Genomic DNA, 17,538 nt, shown 5'->3' with positions numbered 1-17,538 from the left:
CACACAGAAAGAACCCAGGTGTCCTAACCGGGACGCGAACTGGAGATCTTCTAGCTGTGAGGTGACTGAGCCACTGTGCAACCCACAAATATACCTAATTTCTTCTATTTCTATTATTATTTGATTAAGACCTCCAGTGGATATGTTCATACCATGTCTAAAAGAAAAATATGTACATCTCTGTTTGACAACACAAAGGCACAATGCTGAGACTGCATTCCACTGCCAATGCCACTTTGACACTTCCACACATCTGCCTAATCATTGTATAAAGTGGGCCCAAGTGTGTGACTGTCTGTTGTGGACTGTGACAAAAACTGTCAGATGCAGCCTGTCCTTGATATTGTCAATTTTTACATTGTTTGATGATTCAACGAGCAATCATTTTCTTCTTCTTTGGTCACTGGTATGTGGATAGCAGACTTTTGAAAGATGATGTGAAAACACAATTGTGAAGGGAATCTAGTTTTAAATGTGTCAGGCTCAGTGCGGACGGACAAGAATGGGGCTTTTCAGAAAAGCTGAATGAGGCTTAGCGTCTTGTGCTGGATATTGCCATCCTGAGTCGCTCTTAGTCTCTTTCCCTCTCTCTTTTCATTCAAGTAAGTAGGTATGTTAAAGGAGGAAGGAGAAGACAAGCTCAGAAAATAGGACTAAAGTAAAGTTTTGGGCTCAATGAGCTCACAGGTCTCAAACTGTTTTGATTGTGCTGCTAACACAAAAGGCAAACTGCGTCTGACCATTGACTGCAGTCTGAGCACAGCTGGGAGAGCAACAAAATGGGCTCAGTGGGCATTTCATCCAAGCAGCTGGTTAAGGAAGGAGTGCTGAGGAACAGGATGGCAGCCAACCTTAGGCGTAGCGTCACAGGAGAAAGGTAAATGTTTATCTCAGGTCTGGGTTTCTTTTCATGCCAGCAATCTGGGTCTGTTACAAAACACCTATCTCCTTCTATCCGCAAGTGTCAGTTTAATGGACAAGAGAGACTAAATAAGGAGCAACTTTATAAAAACACGGTGGCTTGGAGAAGGGGTGCGTGTATTTAGGGGTGGCGGGTGGAACGGGTTGAGGGGGCATGTTGTGAGGAACTAAACAGTTGGAATTACGGTCAGCAACCAGTCATTGAGTAAACATACAATGAGACACAGAAAAGCTCTGTGGTGGACAATAAAAAAGAGAAAAAACCCGCTAGCTTCAGGCCCTGAGAAAAGTGAGCCATTCTACTTACAAAGAGCCGCTTAGAGGTGGATAGAGGGAAGAAAAAAGAGGGCTAAAACACTTGTGGGCTCAGGGAACTCTATAGGGGGAGTGAAAATGGAATAAGCCAGCAAGCACTTGAGGGTCCCGTCGAGCACCTGAATGGGATAGAGGGGTGGAGCACCAGAGGGGGGTCTGTGGAAGGTGAATGGCCTTCTTTTTGGGTCCAATTTGTCTCTTTTCACCCCGCTCGCCCTGCTCCGGCGCTGACAGATGTACAAAGAGGGAGCGGCGCTGGGCCACTCATCCACATACACCCGTGAGCAGCTGTCACTTTTGTCAGACAAGTTAATCAAACAAATGCCACCGTACCTCCCTTTTTAACAAGGCAGAGGGAAACAGGGATGGAAGGGGGCAGTAAAAGGGTGATAGAGACTCGAGAGATGACATGTGTGTCCACGATCAATTCACCCTGCCAGCCCTCATCAATAAACCAGCAGGACCTGACAAAGGAGAAGTCTCCATTAAACTTGTATTTCCCTCCTCTCGGGATGATCATGGCTTTAGTGTCCTTAGCTGTTTCCTCTCAGCAACAGAGTTGGGAATGCTCACAGAGGATTTAGACCCAAAAGAAACGAAGCAGGGAAACAAAATGCTCTCTCTCAGTAATTATTAAGGACTCTAAGCTGCTTACAGACTTCATTAAATGGAAGTGAAACCTTTTCAGAGCATGTTTTGAAAAGTCACACACAGTCAATCTAACCTATTCTGCTTGGCTGGCCTTTTTTATTATTATTGTGACCCACAACTACAATCAATTTTTTCCTCCCTCTTGGTTGTGTAATCCTTTTACAGTTATTATCTTCCAAACTAAAAGAGATTACTAGTTGGTATGAAAAACAACAAGAGGACATCAATGCAGTATTGCAGTCATATTGTTGTGGAGGAAGGGTTAGGGACATCTGGTCTTTGTCTTTCGGAAGCAACACACTGTTTTGAAAAGAACCAATCCCAGAAGCAAACACAGCATAGATACAATTCAACTACAGTGTTGGTTGATGTCATGGGCACTACCCATATATATGTTTATTCATTATTTATTTATGTATTCATAGGCGAAGGAAGTAGGAGGTGCACTTCCGTATTTTTATATATATTTGTATATATATAAATATGTGTGTGTGTGTGTGTGTGTGTGTGTGTGTATATATACATACACACACAATATATACAATTACAAAAATGAGGTATGCGTCAAATAAACAATAAATATGTTGTTTATAAAGAAAGTGCATTGCAGATAATGCATACCGTATTTGTTCCATATAATGTTTGCAGTTTTTAATTACATTATTTAAATGATATGCTCTTTTTATCCTGAGTACTTTGAAAATGTGCCTTACAATGTTTCTCATTTACATAGTATGTACTGACACACTAGCGGTGGTCGAGTTGTCACACATCAAACTGCCAGCCCTGAGAGTAGTTTCATTTGTAGATATATACCATCATATATGTTTTTCATGTGCTAAGTTGATCTAATTTAAAGGGAAACTATGCAGTACTTTTAACTGATAACATGAACTTTTTATGTATGGATTTCTACCGTCTCAAACAAACTTGCACTGCCAGTAGCATATGAATGACACATCAAAATGACGTGACTTTATTTGTCTCTGATGCTGTCTGAAATAGGATCAGACTGTATCTTTAAAACAGGGAGCGCATGGTTTGTCTGATCAGCACTCACAACAGTTAATTTCGACCACACAGGTGCTATACTATAAATGTGTGTTCAAAGAAAGCGGCTTACCCTGGAAATTTACATTTGTAAACTGTTTTTGTGAGGTTCAGTTGTATTTATTGACTAGCATCACTAATAGAAATATGAACCAAACATATTTGTTAATAGTTAAGACGAAGCTAACTAATATTTGACCGTGCTCCTATTGCCAAATACACATTTGTAGCAGTTTTGGTGACGCCTGATTTGCTCGGAGATGCTGAAGGTTCTAGACACTGCCTCACGGTGCCTGTGGAGTGGCAGACTGGGGTGGTGGTTCCCATATAGGGTGTCAATTTAAAAAAACAAAAAAACAATCCACATGTTATTTGATAATTTCATTACATGCATGTTCATTTATTTTCAAGATTACATTTTTTTTTTAATTTTATTTTTTAATTTCATTTCTATGTGATGTATTATATATGCCTTGTAAGGTTTCTACAGCCTACAATACCAACATGATTTGGCCAATTTCAAAGTCTTTCAAATTTGCTATTACACATATGTACCAAGGGTATTGTATGTGGGTTTATTGTTATACGGATTGTTATTATTTATTTAAGTTCCCCTATTGCATTGGTGTCATGTTACACACATTTATTATCTTGTGTCTGGTCTTGTGCTTTCACTGTCATATAAAATACTAATACATACTTTAATGCAAGTTTCAGATAAAAGATGTAAGCATTCAGCGAAATGTAACTAAATCTTGTCCATATGAGTAAAATTACCCTAAAAACAATTGTTTGTTTTCATTAAAAGTTCCCCAAATGAAATAAGGCAAAATTTAATTTGCCAACTTTTCATTATCATATTTTTACCTTTTATCTTCTAGTCAGGAAGTGTTTTGTTTTTTTTTAAATTTTCTTAAAAAAAAAAAAAAAAGTAATAAAATGTTTTACTTTTTCCACCACGTTACTTTAAATGAGAACACTTCCTTCTTTATTTTTCAGTCTTCATACAAACAAGTTATTTGTGCAGAATAATGCCTCTGACAGAGAGAACAAATTAAGTTTGCATGTTGCCTGAGCTCAGTGTTGATTAATTTGTTCACTTGGCATGACTGTGGGGCCGGCAAAGTGGTGAAGTGTCTCCGGACAGCCAAGTGGTATGACGACAGCTCCATCACTCGCTAGTTTGCTGGCATTCTCTGTCACCACTACAACCCCCTCCTCCCTCCCCAACACACAATCTATCGTCCACAAATCCACCCTCTGTGACAAAGTACAGCGGTGGCGATGACAACAATCTTAAATCCCCCAATCTGCGACTCAATCTGACCCCTGCCCTCACTCCGCTTCCCCACAGCCGTCTGGCATTGGTAAGCAGAGTGAGACGGGAGGAGCCGCAGCGTTTGAAAAGCGCTTTAACTTTCGTCACACAGAAGTGCAATTTTGCCACACTTGTGAATCTGATAACTACCCAAGGTCAACGGAAATACTTCAAATCAATCAATGAGCCGCGCTCCTAATCCCCTCCAAGCAAAGGCAGATTAAGTGTATAATTGACCTGTGTAATCCCAGTATCTGCAACTCCAGCCACAGAGGGGGAGGGACGGGGAAGGGGGAGGTGCCACACTGGCTCTACTGCATCATCTCTGTCTTCCTCTTCTCCCTACTCTCCTTTCTCAGCTTCCCAGTTGACATATGTATAGCCTGGGTTAGGTATAGAGGTAGTGGCATTGGGCAGGAAGCTGCTGTGTATCAGTGCAGGGCTGGATTTGGCTCAGACTAAAGACATGGCTTTATTTAATCAATGATCCCCCGGCTGCACAGTGCTAAGTCCCCCTCTAGTATCATTTAAGCAAATCTGTTTTAATCTGGGCCTCTTCAACCACTCTTTCAAGAACCAGGGTGGCGAGGAATGGGAATGGTGGAGGAGACCAAATCAGTATCTCCCCTTTCCCCTGATACATACACATAAAGATGGACAGACCTCATACCACCTATCTAAATTTCCAACTACTGAGATTAGAGTGCTCTAAACTTAATAACATACTTGAAAACAGAAAGAAAAAAGTAGTGGAAACCCGTACATGCTGCAAACAAAGAAAACATGACATAGAAAAGCCACAAGATGTTCTAGCAGTTTTAGACATTCGGTCCATTCATTTCCTCTTAATTATCTGAGTCTATGCAGTGGTGGAATTAGCCGAAGCATGGTAGACCTTATCCCTGACCACATCATTCTGCACTTCATTGGGGATCCTGAGGTATTCTTGGGTAAGATGGAATATGTCTGTGTGTTCTGATCTGTCCTCACCCAATTAGACCAGAATACCGCTAGAGGGAAGTAATAAGTGGGTGGCATCACAAGGTGCCCAAATCACCTCAGTCTGGCTTAGTTAAAAGAAAACAAACAGAAATTTACTTCAATTTCTGTAAAAGCAGATGCCATTGCTACCCGAAGATGAAGCCAGACACCTTGAAATACACTTGCATACAGAAATTCAATGAGCAGGTGAAGCTTCCCCTTCACCATGAAGAGGACAGTGTTGCACAAGCATTACTACTAATACAGCACCATCCTATTAACTGTAACTCAAAAAAGACAAAATAAAATACTGGAACTCTTTCAAATGTTGGACTGACTTGCTAGTAATCTTAAGGGAGCAAACCAATTGTTTTTGGCATACCACAATGGCAGCAGACTGAGAGTAAATTTACATGAAGGTGGTTTCTCAATGATGAGTTGTGATCAGTTAAATTTACTAAAAAGGGTTGATAAGGAGTGCAAATAGCAAAAATATTAATTGTGCAATTTTTCTCTGTCCACACTACAATACAAAACTAACACTTTGAAATGTGCATACGCTGGATAATGTTTTCCAAAGAAATGTTGTTTTTAGCAAAGGCAAAAAAATAAAACAATTTAAGTACAACACACTGTCAAATGTATTTACCTAATATGGGTATGACTTGCAGCAGGTCAGAAAATAAAGCAACAGCCATCTCTCTGCAGGGGATTTCCATGCAAGTTTAATCATGATGCCACAGACACCTGCTGTCAGAGCAATTTCCACAGCAGCAGAATATGTAATATTAAAAGAAATTTGTGATTGGATTGCTGGTCAGGATTGTGGTCAATAAAATGGCATAAAGTAAATCTGATTTAAACACCACAAACCAAAACGTTCCACACTTGAACAGAGCAAAACATTTCAAGTTGATAGCATTCTTTTTACTCCATTTGATTGGTTAGACAAGTAGGTAAAATACTAGTTAAAATGTCCTCCTCCAACATGAACCCCAGCTCGCCAATCTATGTCAGAACATGGGTATTAGCACTTGCTAATGTGTCTCAGATTATTTTTCATTTCTTGAGACTCTGTTGTTTGTTTAACATTATCAGCATTAGACCACATATGGGCCTGTCTGGTGTCACACTAGAAGGCAAACTGTGAGTGTTGACACATATTTAAAAATTGAGAGGCCATTGTAGAATAATCTTCTTACCATAGCTAATGCTGGTCTTGAGATAAATGTGTGTCATAACCCCAATTAAAGCGACATGTAACCTTAGACCTGATGCCTCTGGAAGAAATCCTAGCCAAACATGTTTAGGAAACTTGAAGTACTTTAAGCCACATGCAAAAGGCTCCAGTAGGCAAATGCTTCATCTCCAACTCTTTCGATATAATAAAGGAAGATTCATATTCTTTCTATTGTATTCTACTCAACTGGATTAAGTAAAAATGTTGTTCTGTTCTGCTGAGCTGACTGTAGCCAGACCAAGCACATGTTGCTGTTCAGCTTCAGAATTGTGAGAATGTGTGAAATAAAACACACTTAAAGGACTCGATTGACGTGATTTGACCTGTAATCTCTTTATTACAGCATTGGGACACCTGATGGAGTTCTTTTTATTCTACACTTAACCCACTGAAGGACTTTAATCTTGTCAAAACACATGAAAAATGTGTCCTCCCAGGTCAACAAAACATCATAAAATGTCTTTGTAGTCGTGAAAAAGCAAAATGGATTACATGTAGCTGAGTGAAACTATTTTCCAATAACCATTTTTGCTTTCTTTTCTTACTTGTTTACACCGTTCCATGTTTCTTTCCCATTTTTTTAATGAAAAATATGAAATTCTTTAAAAAACTGTGTTTTGAAAACAGGTGGAACTGGAAATCTCACATCAGTGCAAACTTTCTGTACAATTAAATTTTAAAAAAGCACCTTGTTAATCTGACAGTGACAGTGTGAGCCTTAGTTCAAAACTAGTGTTTCCAAACACACGATTAAATAAATATATGCAGTTTTAGGAAACGACCAACATGCTAAAATGCAGTATTTCTGAGTAGGGAGCTGACCTTTTGTGAGTGTGTATGGGAGAACAGTTGTAATCCTCACTGGGGGGAATGGACAAAACAGATAGATAAATAAAGTACATCAAGGGAGGGGTCACCAAACAAAGCTAAGATTAGGGGGAATCCATTCTGACCTTATTTTCTGAAGACAACACCCCTCACACCCTTGTGCACCTCTTTTGCTGGGCTAAATCACTCATTTGCAGGGGTAGTAGCATTTCAGTGGCAAGTGAACATACTTTGACTTGTGTGAAACAATTCAGGGAGGGCCTATTTTCACATTTCAGTCCTGATATTGGTCCAAAAACATCACAGAGGGCAAAAGTCAGTTTGCTGCCAAATCACAAAATACCTTTCTCATTCACTTTGCTCATCAATTTTACATCTATTACAAAATGGAATGTCTTCAAAAAAATAAAAAAATAAAAAAATCTCGAGGGTTAAAGTCTGATTATTGACTCACTAACCACAAATGTAATCCAGCTTTTGACAAAATGTTAATAGGAGTTGAAGTTTAGTTTGTTACTTCCAGTTGATTTAAGGACTCCTCCGTTAAACTTTATTTAACATATTCATCTGAGCTTCTTTAAAGTCAGTTGCTGGCTTTATGCATGAGGAAAAATAGCAATGACTTCATTAATTAATTAGAATTCTAAATAATTACACTAACATATGAGCTGTCACACACAGAATCACAGTGTATAGGCTGCAGTTAAATCATATCGCAGCCATGCTCAGATTGAGTCCAGAGCTTCATCACAGCTGGCGTGATATTTTCATCTTACTGCTGGTAAATAGTACATTTTAAAAAACAAACAACTGTCTCACCTCGGAAAATGAGCTTTTCCTCAGTTCTAAATATGATAAATATAAACATCACTATTAACATAAAATGCTACTTTTAACGGTGCTGTGACAATAACACATACTTTACTGACATTTTTCTCGTTGTTCTGTTTAATTGCTTTGTCATCAGGTTCTTTTCACATCAAGTCAAAGTGTTGAGTCGGTCTGAATTTATTAAGAACATTAGGCTGACCTCATATCCTTCTGATTCATTTAAAATGTGATTTATTGATGTGATGATGTTTTATATACGCTGATTAGCCCAAACATTAAAGCCACTAACAGTTGAAATCAATGATATTGATCATCTCATGGTCCTTGGGTCCTAGTGTTCATGTAGACATTACTTTGACATGCAGCAGCTACCTGAACATTGTTGCAGACACACCCCCCCATGGCAAAGGCTGACAGGAGTGCATATTGTCCTCCCCCAGTAGGACATCACAAAAATTGCTCCAATTTGAGGAGGTTTGAGGAACACGTGAAAGGGCCCGAGATTTTGACCCAGCCTTCCAAATCCCCAGATCCAAATCTGATTAACCATCAGCAGAAAGTGCCAGAACCAGCCCGATCTATGGCGGCTCCACCCCACAACCCACAGTACCCAAAGAATCTGCTGCCAATGTCCTGCTGCCAGACTCCACAGGACACACCCAGAGGTAACATGTCAGTGCCTAAATTGATCAGAGCTGTTTTGGCTGCACAAGAGGGACCTACACAATGTTAGGCAATTAGTTTTAATTATGTGGAAGGTCACTGATGCAACTACAGTCCTCATCATGACTACATTACACGTAAAGTGAATTTATACTTGATGCATGAGACTGATGGCAGTCATGCTATATTTACAGCAGTACTGTATGTTGATATCAGCTTTGACTATCAGCCTATGATGGCACCTCAGTGACACAAAGTGTATAAGATTAGGCCACTCACTATAGTAACTATGCTTAGATTATGTCATTTATTTTTTGATATAGAGTCAAATGGGGCTACATATCCAGGAAGCTTATTAAATGAGATTTTAGTTGCTGTGTGACATTATTTAAATCCCCACCACCTATCCTTCTCTCTTCAGATGTTTTGTACCACAACACTCTAAGATTCATATCAAGTCTTGAGAGGACAACCTACACTCGTGTTAGAAGTCACAGTGATGAATGTTTTTAATCCTATGTTCAGGTATTCAAAACTTATGCTTTATTTGCAGTTTTGTAGCTTTGACTTTTTTGCCCAAATGTTGAGTTGATGTCATTACTTTTACTGTTTAACTGATCTAATTAAACCAACCTGCATAATTATAGGTTCAATTACTTGAATTAGCAGAAATGCAGGAGACTGGTCTGGACCCCAGCAGTACCTTTGTTCAGCATTTATATTAGTTCTTGATGTTGACTTAGTTTTATTTGTTGTCTCTGTGGAAGGTTTTGGCTCATCAGTGTATGTTAAGCTTGATGATAGTATGGCATCTACATTAGCACAGGGGGAATCCTCTGTAGTTTGGTTTTGTAGAGTGGAACTAAGACATACCACAGACATGCAACCAAAACATTTACTTTAGCGGACTGATAAGGATCTGAAACAACTTCATGCCACAAGTCAAGCCTTGTGTGTCACCATTCTTACCCAGATAAAAAGGAAAGAGTGAGCGAGAGAGAAAGAACGTGAGAGAGAGAGAGAGAGAGAGAGAGAGAGAGAGATAAAAAAAAGGGGGGAAGTGACAAGAAAAGCACAACAGAGCTGCAGAGAGTAGCACAGACACCTTCATCGGCCTTGGTGATGCTGCAGGGAGAACTGATATGGAATGACAACAAGGAGAAGCAAGGCTGAGACAAATCCCAGCAGAAATGCTCTTGTGGAGGAAAAGAGGATACATGGCAAAGCAACGGGTCAAGCTGCAACAACAAACAGCAAACATCCAGCACAAGACACCTCTCTGTCACCCTCTGTCAGGACAAACAGAGAGGGAGACGATAGGAGGCAGAATACACCTCAAGGCATTGATTCAACACAATGGCATGGACAGATAGATGCAACTGTATACACGCCTACACTGGAGTCTGCAGTCATGAGCACACACACAGTCAGGTTGGGGAGATTGCACAACCTGGATGACTTGATTAAGAGCATCCACCTTATTTGTATTTGTTTCCATTTTTAGCTCACCTGCCATCATTAAAAGCAAAAATAATTCAAGTTTATCATGTCAAAATGATAAGTCTGGTTTGTTTCAACTTGACTCTTATTTTGTAGTTTTATCATTTTTATTGATTATGTTTGTTGCTAGGGGCTGCAAGGTGGCGCGGTGGTTAGCATCATTGCCTCGCAGCAAGAAGGTCCGTGTCCCGGTGAGGACACCCGAGTTTGCATGTTCTCCCCGTGCAGAGTTGGTTCTCTCCAGGTTCTCCAGCTTCCTCCCACACAGTCCAAAAACATGTTTAGGTTAACTGGTGATTCTAAATTGTCCGTAGGTGTGAATGTGAGTGTGCTTGGCCCTGTGATAGACTGCCGACCTGTCCAGGGTGTCCCCTGCCTTCGCCCTGAGTCAGCTGGGATAGACTCCAGGCCCCCTGCGACCTTAGTGAGGATTAAGTGGTGTATAGATAATGGATGCATGGATGGATGTGGTAGTTGAAGAAGAGCTCTCAATTAAAAGCACTGGCAGTGTCATTTTAAGAAAAATCCACCCTCACTTACCTCAGAGTTTTTTTGCTACTTTTAAAGTAGCTGATGAGACAAGCTGGCCTAAATCCAGAAAAAGAAAATGTGTACAGAATCTGTGGTGGGTTTCTGTCTGCAAACCTGAAAGTAAGCCATTTTACAAAGTAATCTTTTGTGCCTCATTTTCAATTGATTAACTGTTGTTTGCTGATTTCAGAAAAGGAGAGCACTGCTCAGTGTAATCCCTTTTCAAGATCAGTAAAAACTGCATATAAACACCAAGAGACAAAGGACTGCATGGTGAGAAGGGAGCACTGCAGCTTTAAAATACACACTCAAAAAATGAAGTAGCAATGGCTCTGCACAGAGCCTTAGCTCAAAGTGTAACTCATCAGCAGGGATTTTTTTTTCAACATATTTTGGGGAGAAATCCTCTGGTTTGACCTAAGAGGAGGCTCAGCAGCCAGGCTTAGAGACTTACTGATTGTTTTGGTGTTATTTGACCTCCTCTCACATAATGGCAGCAAACCGCAAGTTGATTACGGCTTTAGCTGATCACAGTTTACCAGCTATGGAGAATGACTCTGATGTGTTAGTATAATCAGCTTCACAAAGTGACTTGCAAAGATCCAACAACACAAATCTCCATAAGATGTTGACAGAATGACAGACAAGACATATAGGAGTAATGTAATAATGAGACTTACAGATGTTTCAGAATGCACTTAAACATCCAAACAATTTCATTTTGGTTGGCATAATCATGCCATTATTATACTTGTTTTTGTTTTTGTTTTTTTGTTGAAAATCAGGTAATAAAAGAGAAAAAAACTACGAAAACAATTCTGAATTCCACTCAAACTATTTAAAGAAAGTCCTGTTAAAAATCTCTGAAAACAACCAAAGAACATAGAACTGTGGTTTTCTTGCCTTCCACTGAGATTAAAGGTCACATTTCGATCAGCTACCACATGAATGTAATCATTTGACTGACAGGTCAATGCTAATTCTACATTTAGAGGAGGAAGATGTGCTGTGGCTTACTTACATCAAATAGTCTTTCAATGTACACCTCCTCATTGACCTTCTCCCGTAGCATGTCCTGGGAATGACGGACAAATGTCACATAACCATCAGCGACATCCATCCCCGGCTTCTACAAAAGATCAAGAAAAGGGAGAGTGAAAGAGAGAAGAAATAATAATAATAATAACAATAATAATAATAATAATAAACTCATTTGGAAGATAATAAGTACAACAAAACAGACACAGCAACAGCAAACCTATGGCAGTTGAATCACTGTCATCGGTTTTGTATCACTTTCGTCACAGTGGGAGAAGTTAGTTGGCTGTATTATATTGTGATGCATACTTGTACAGTCAGTTGTTTTATTTATTTATTTATTTATTTATTTGGCACATTCAATGCAATACATGTAGATAAGTGTGTATAATATTTAATTATATTACATTTGAACTGATACAGTTCTCTAAAATGTTCAGTTCTAAGTTGGGGAGAAGAAACATTCATGCGTTTACAAAGATGCAGATTGGGTCTACAGGCCAGTCATGTTCTACACTCAGCTCTTGTCACGGAGTTATGCTTGGCAGGAAACCAGCACTTGCAGTCTGGGCATGTGCAAAGTGAACAGGGGCACTCAGTTGGGTTTTATGGGGAGAACAGCTTGTTAGGAGGCCTGCCATTCTGACATCTAAAATATTCACTGAGGACAATGCAATTGTAAATAGCACCTTAGCTGTGTTTCTTACATCAACATATCGTCCCATTTTCTGGATAAATTAACACACTCTTTTAACCTTTTGCTCTCAGTTTCTCCCAAAAAGACTCCAAAAATCAAACAAAGCACTCATTGCTAACTGCTACTAACTTGGTTAACACATCTGCAGTGATACTTACAATGTGTAAATGAGTGTCTTTTTTACCAGCAAACCTTTAATTTTGTACATTAAGCAAACAATTAGCATGCTGGGCCAGAAACAATGACCCTTGCCAGTTTACACAGTGCCTCTTCACATTCTCTGACAAGGCACTAATTTGAAATTAGAAATTTGCTTTGGCCGAAGTTTTGGCAGTTAATACAGATCTGATGCACACTCAGACACATGTACACACCACAACCACAGCCAACCTGACAGCAGAATGGGCATGTGTTACACAACATGAACTCACAATGTATGCTGCACAGAGCGAGGCACGAGGCATGGCTGGCTGTCAGTGTCTGGGCACATGCATATGAATGGACATTTTGGGGAAGAAACACAGGGACATTCGATGTGGAAGTACGACAAACAGTACCATCTGGATTATGACTGCCATGTGAAAGCATGGTCAAATATTTGTACATGCACAAGAAACACACACAAACACACATGGACAGCATGAGGGGAAATATTGCCTTCATTTTAATTCTTCAAACCAGCTTAACTTTTTGTTTGAAGATTAAAGTGAAATGTATACTTCAGGAAGGATAACACCAATATTTATTCAATAATAGACTAATACCAAGCTACAAATGGTGTTTACATGAATGATTCAGCTGTTTTGCCGCTGGTTAAATTTCCATTATATGTTTGCACAGAATGCAATAAACCATCAATTTCATTAGTTATCACCTTGGAGTTGCATTGCATTATTCCTAAATTGAAAGGGAGTGTTTTTATTTGTAAGAACAAATCAATAAATCAAGAAAACAGCAGAAGCAACAACAACAACAACAACAACAACAATAACAATTCCTAAGAAAGACTATATGGAAAATACAGGCACCTTTAAGCACTGACACCAATTAGAAAACCTGCAATCATTGGGGGAAAAAAGCCCACATGTGATTTCCAGCCAGCATAATTGCATGAACATGGTTATAAAATGACTTGTGAAGACCAGAACTTCCTCAGTTTTGGACCTATTAGCTGTATCTGATCTACATGTCGGCATCAAGGCTCCACATTAAACAAAGATTTCCCAAGGGGCTAAAAAATATGACCATGAGATTTTACAAAGATGGAAAATGAAGGTTGGTGTCTCATGCTACGTGTCCGTGGGAACCGTCAATTTCTCGCTTCCCTTACATTGTGCATGTGAAACGCCCCGTGTCATGTTGTGGAGTATTGTAGGGCGTTTCGAGCGTCGAGGCAGAGCGTGACCTACAAACTTATTTGCATTTAGTAGACTTTTCTTCAACTTTATGCAAATTTGGCAAAATTTAGGCAAAATCACCCCATGGACACATAGCATCAGGCCTTAATAATAAAAAAACTATTCCGCCCAACAACTTTCCATCAAAAAAAACACAAAAGAAACAAAAACTTTCAACCCAACAAGCCAAGCAATCTGATCTTGTCTTTCATCACTGTTCACCAATCTTTCTTGTGCGATGACATCACTCAGTGCTTCCTGTGCGTCCTCTTTGTGACTAGCAAATGAACTTTAGGTGCATTATCGTCACCTACTGGCTGGAGTGTGTCCATCAGTGCTACTGGTGTGCCAGACATTAGAGAACTGAGAAAGATGCAATGAAATGCAATATTTTTTAGCGCGTTATTTTTTCTGTAATTAATTAATTAATTGAAATTAACCCATTAAAGTCCCATACCTAATTTAGCCACAACGCCAATGATATTTTTCTGCTGGAAAGAACTTTTGCTAAAAGGCTGTTGTTTCAAATGTGCCACATATCTAACAATGACTTGACCTTAACTTGACAAGTACTCTACTGTTGAACCTAGAAGTAATGCAGTTACTGAAAATTGATACACTTTTGAATCATTTATTACTTTACTGTATTCACTTCTGTTGTATATCAGATCTTGGTCATAACCATCATTTAGGAAATGCTTGTTAGACCATTTAAATGTGTTTATTTCTGATGGTTGAATGCTCGGTAAAAAATGATTTGTAGATTTTGAACTCAAAATATTGTTACTGATGTCATAGTTACCAGAATTATGTTTGGAGGTGAGAAGGTGGGGCCTTTAACACCATGAACACCAGTAGAACTGGAGCTTTACACAAAGTAAATAAAATAATGAGGAAGGAGGATCGCCTCCACATTGTTCAGGAAAACCTAAAATCATCAGCCAGAAGGTTGGATCTTGGAAACAGTTGAGTGTTCTAACAAGGCAGTGACGACAAACACATCAAAACTTGTAAAGAAATGGCTAAATCAGGCTGGAATGAAGGATTTAGACTGGTCTCCCCCAAGTAGTGACTTAAAACTGATTCCAAGAACATGTGGCACAGGATAAAAAACATCACTGGCTACAAAAACAACAGCGCAGTCATAGGCCCCATGAATATCATTCTCCCTGATACCCTGAACCAGTTCTTTGCTTGATTCGACAAGCAAAACACAGCCTGAACTGACGAAGGAAGACCAGTGGATATAGGTCCAGCAACACCAGATCAGAACCAGCTTGAGCAGAAACAACACCAGGAAGGCAACAGGGCTGGACAGGGTTTTGGACACCTGTGCAGACCAGCTGGCAGGTGTGTTTACCACCAAATTCAACTTCTTCCTGCTGCATTGTGTCATTCCCACATGCCTTAAGGCTACCTCATCATCTCAGTACCCAAGAAAAACACGTTAAGCTGCCTGAATGACTGCCACCCAGTTGCCCTCATACCCATTATCACGCTACATTTAACAATAACAGACAGAAGCCTCCAGTCTAGAAGGTGACCATAAGGAGAACCTTCTCTAATCCGCTGGACCTTCTCCTTCAAGGGCTCCTTCAGAGTCACAGCTGAGGGGTCCTCAGGATTCCATTTGAAGGTGCTGGGACACCACACCCTGACCTGAAGCACTGGAACACCTCAAAGGGTGTGTTCTAAGTCCTTTCCTCTACTCTCTCTTTACCCACCACTGCTCACCCATCTATTCCAAGAACAGGTTTGCAAAGTTTGCTGATGACACAGCTGTTGTAGGTCTGATACAGGATAACAATGAGACAGCCTACAGGAAGGAGATCCAATACCTCTGTGGTGTTCCCATAACAACCTGGAGTTGAACACATCAAAATCCAAAGAAATCATCAGAGACTTCAGAAGATCAAAACAGGCAGAGCGCTCTGGACTGTACACCAGTGGAGAGGGAGTACAGAGGTTAGACTGCTTCAAATATCTGGGAGTTCACTTCTTAGCTGATCTCACCTGGTCAGCATACATTGCACCGGAAGTGGGTAAAGCCCAGCAAAGACTATACTTCCTCAGAAATGAGATTTATGCCGGCAGACTTCACAGGAAAGCCAGCTGCATCTCCAAAGACCCCACCCACTCTGAACATGAACTGTTTAGCTCCCTCCCCACTGGAAGGAGATACAGGACATTAAGGGCACACACAAACAGACTGCAGAACAGTTTCTATCCACAGGCAGTGAAATGTGCGGAACCTCCTCTTCAAATGCTCCCACCACAATAATCTATTATGCACCTAACCATACATACAGTTTTTACAGTTTTACAGTTTGTACATATCGTTTATTAGTTTTTGTTTATATCTTGCATGTAGTCTTCAGTTCCTGTTTTCTTTTAAAGTGTATCAAAAGTGAAGGCTATCAAAAGTGTCTGACTGAGGTGAAAATGAAATTAACGTCAACATGTTTTTGGACTTGTGGGAGGAACCTGGAAAACCCGGAGAGAACCAACACTGCACGGGGAGAACATGCAAACTGCACGCAGAAAGATCCCGGGTGTCCTCACCGAGACGCAAACTGGCGACCTTCTAGCTGCGAGGCAACGGTGCTAACCACCAGCAAAGACACATGTTTCAGTTACTCAAATTAAGAGTTACAGGAGTCGCTGGAAACTAAAGACTGCCTTTTTATTCCTGTTAAGTTTATGAAAACTTTTATTCAGAACTATAAATGTGTTTAAGGCTATAGTGTACAGATCCAGTTCACCAGTACTTTCAGTAATATATTACACCCTTTTTAGGGGTGGGTAACATGGACTGAAAAAAGGTATCATGATATTTTATGGAACTGTCGTGGTAACAATAAGAATTATGTTATAAAAAATATTACCAATAAACAAGCTAGGTATGGCAACAAGTCACATCAGCATACAGGTGAAGAGTGTAAAGTTGGTGTGACATCTAGAGCCACAATAACAGGAAATACGTCAGGTCAATATAAACTGGAGTTCTCCTTTAAACGAATTGTGTTATAGGTCACCAGCTCTTTGAACTACTCGAAGGAAACAATATCTTTGACAAATTGCAATCTAGCTTCCACAAAAAACACAGTACTGAGACAGCATTAATAAGAGTAACAAATGATATTCATATGTGAGCAGATAAAGGGGAAAATTCAGTTCTAATACTTCTTGACCTATCTGCAGCCTTTGACACAATCGATCACACTAACTTACTTGATAGGCTAACGAACTGGGTTGGTATCTCTGGTACTGCCTTAAAATGGTTTTCATCCTATCTGTCAAACAGATCATTCAATTTTCACGTAAATAACTATGTTTCCTCCTATGCTTCCCTTGTATGTGGGGTCCCTCAGGGGTTGATTCTGGAACCAGTTCTCTTTTCCCTTTTCATGCTGCCTCTGGGTCATTTGCTTAATACTATCAGTGATTTCTCCTACTACTGTTATGCTGACGACACGCAACTTTACTTCTCAGTAAGCCCAAATAACCTCAATAACATCTATACCATTCATGACTGTATTGAATCAGTTACAAACTGGATGTCAAAAAAATTTCTCCT

General features: G+C 39.8%; 1 protein-coding gene across 1 annotated transcript in view; it reads right to left on the bottom strand.

The window, feature by feature from the left end:
* The window catches only part of cadpsa (Ca2+-dependent activator protein for secretion a), a 222,662-nt gene that overhangs the window by 17,571 nt on the left and 187,553 nt on the right, over nt 1-17,538 (bottom strand). Inside the window, exon 26 of the mRNA XM_008292176.1 lies at nt 11,851-11,958. Coding sequence (XP_008290398.1) covers nt 11,851-11,958 — 108 coding nt within the window. The remainder of the gene's footprint in view (nt 1-11,850; nt 11,959-17,538) is intronic.

This window comes from Stegastes partitus, unplaced genomic scaffold (genome assembly GCF_000690725.1).
Source record: "Stegastes partitus isolate 25-593 unplaced genomic scaffold, Stegastes_partitus-1.0.2 Scaffold790, whole genome shotgun sequence".
NCBI classification, from domain to species: Eukaryota; Metazoa; Chordata; class Actinopteri; family Pomacentridae; genus Stegastes; species Stegastes partitus.
Note: the sequence above shows the minus strand (reverse complement) of the source record. Positions and strands in the feature narration are given on the sequence as shown.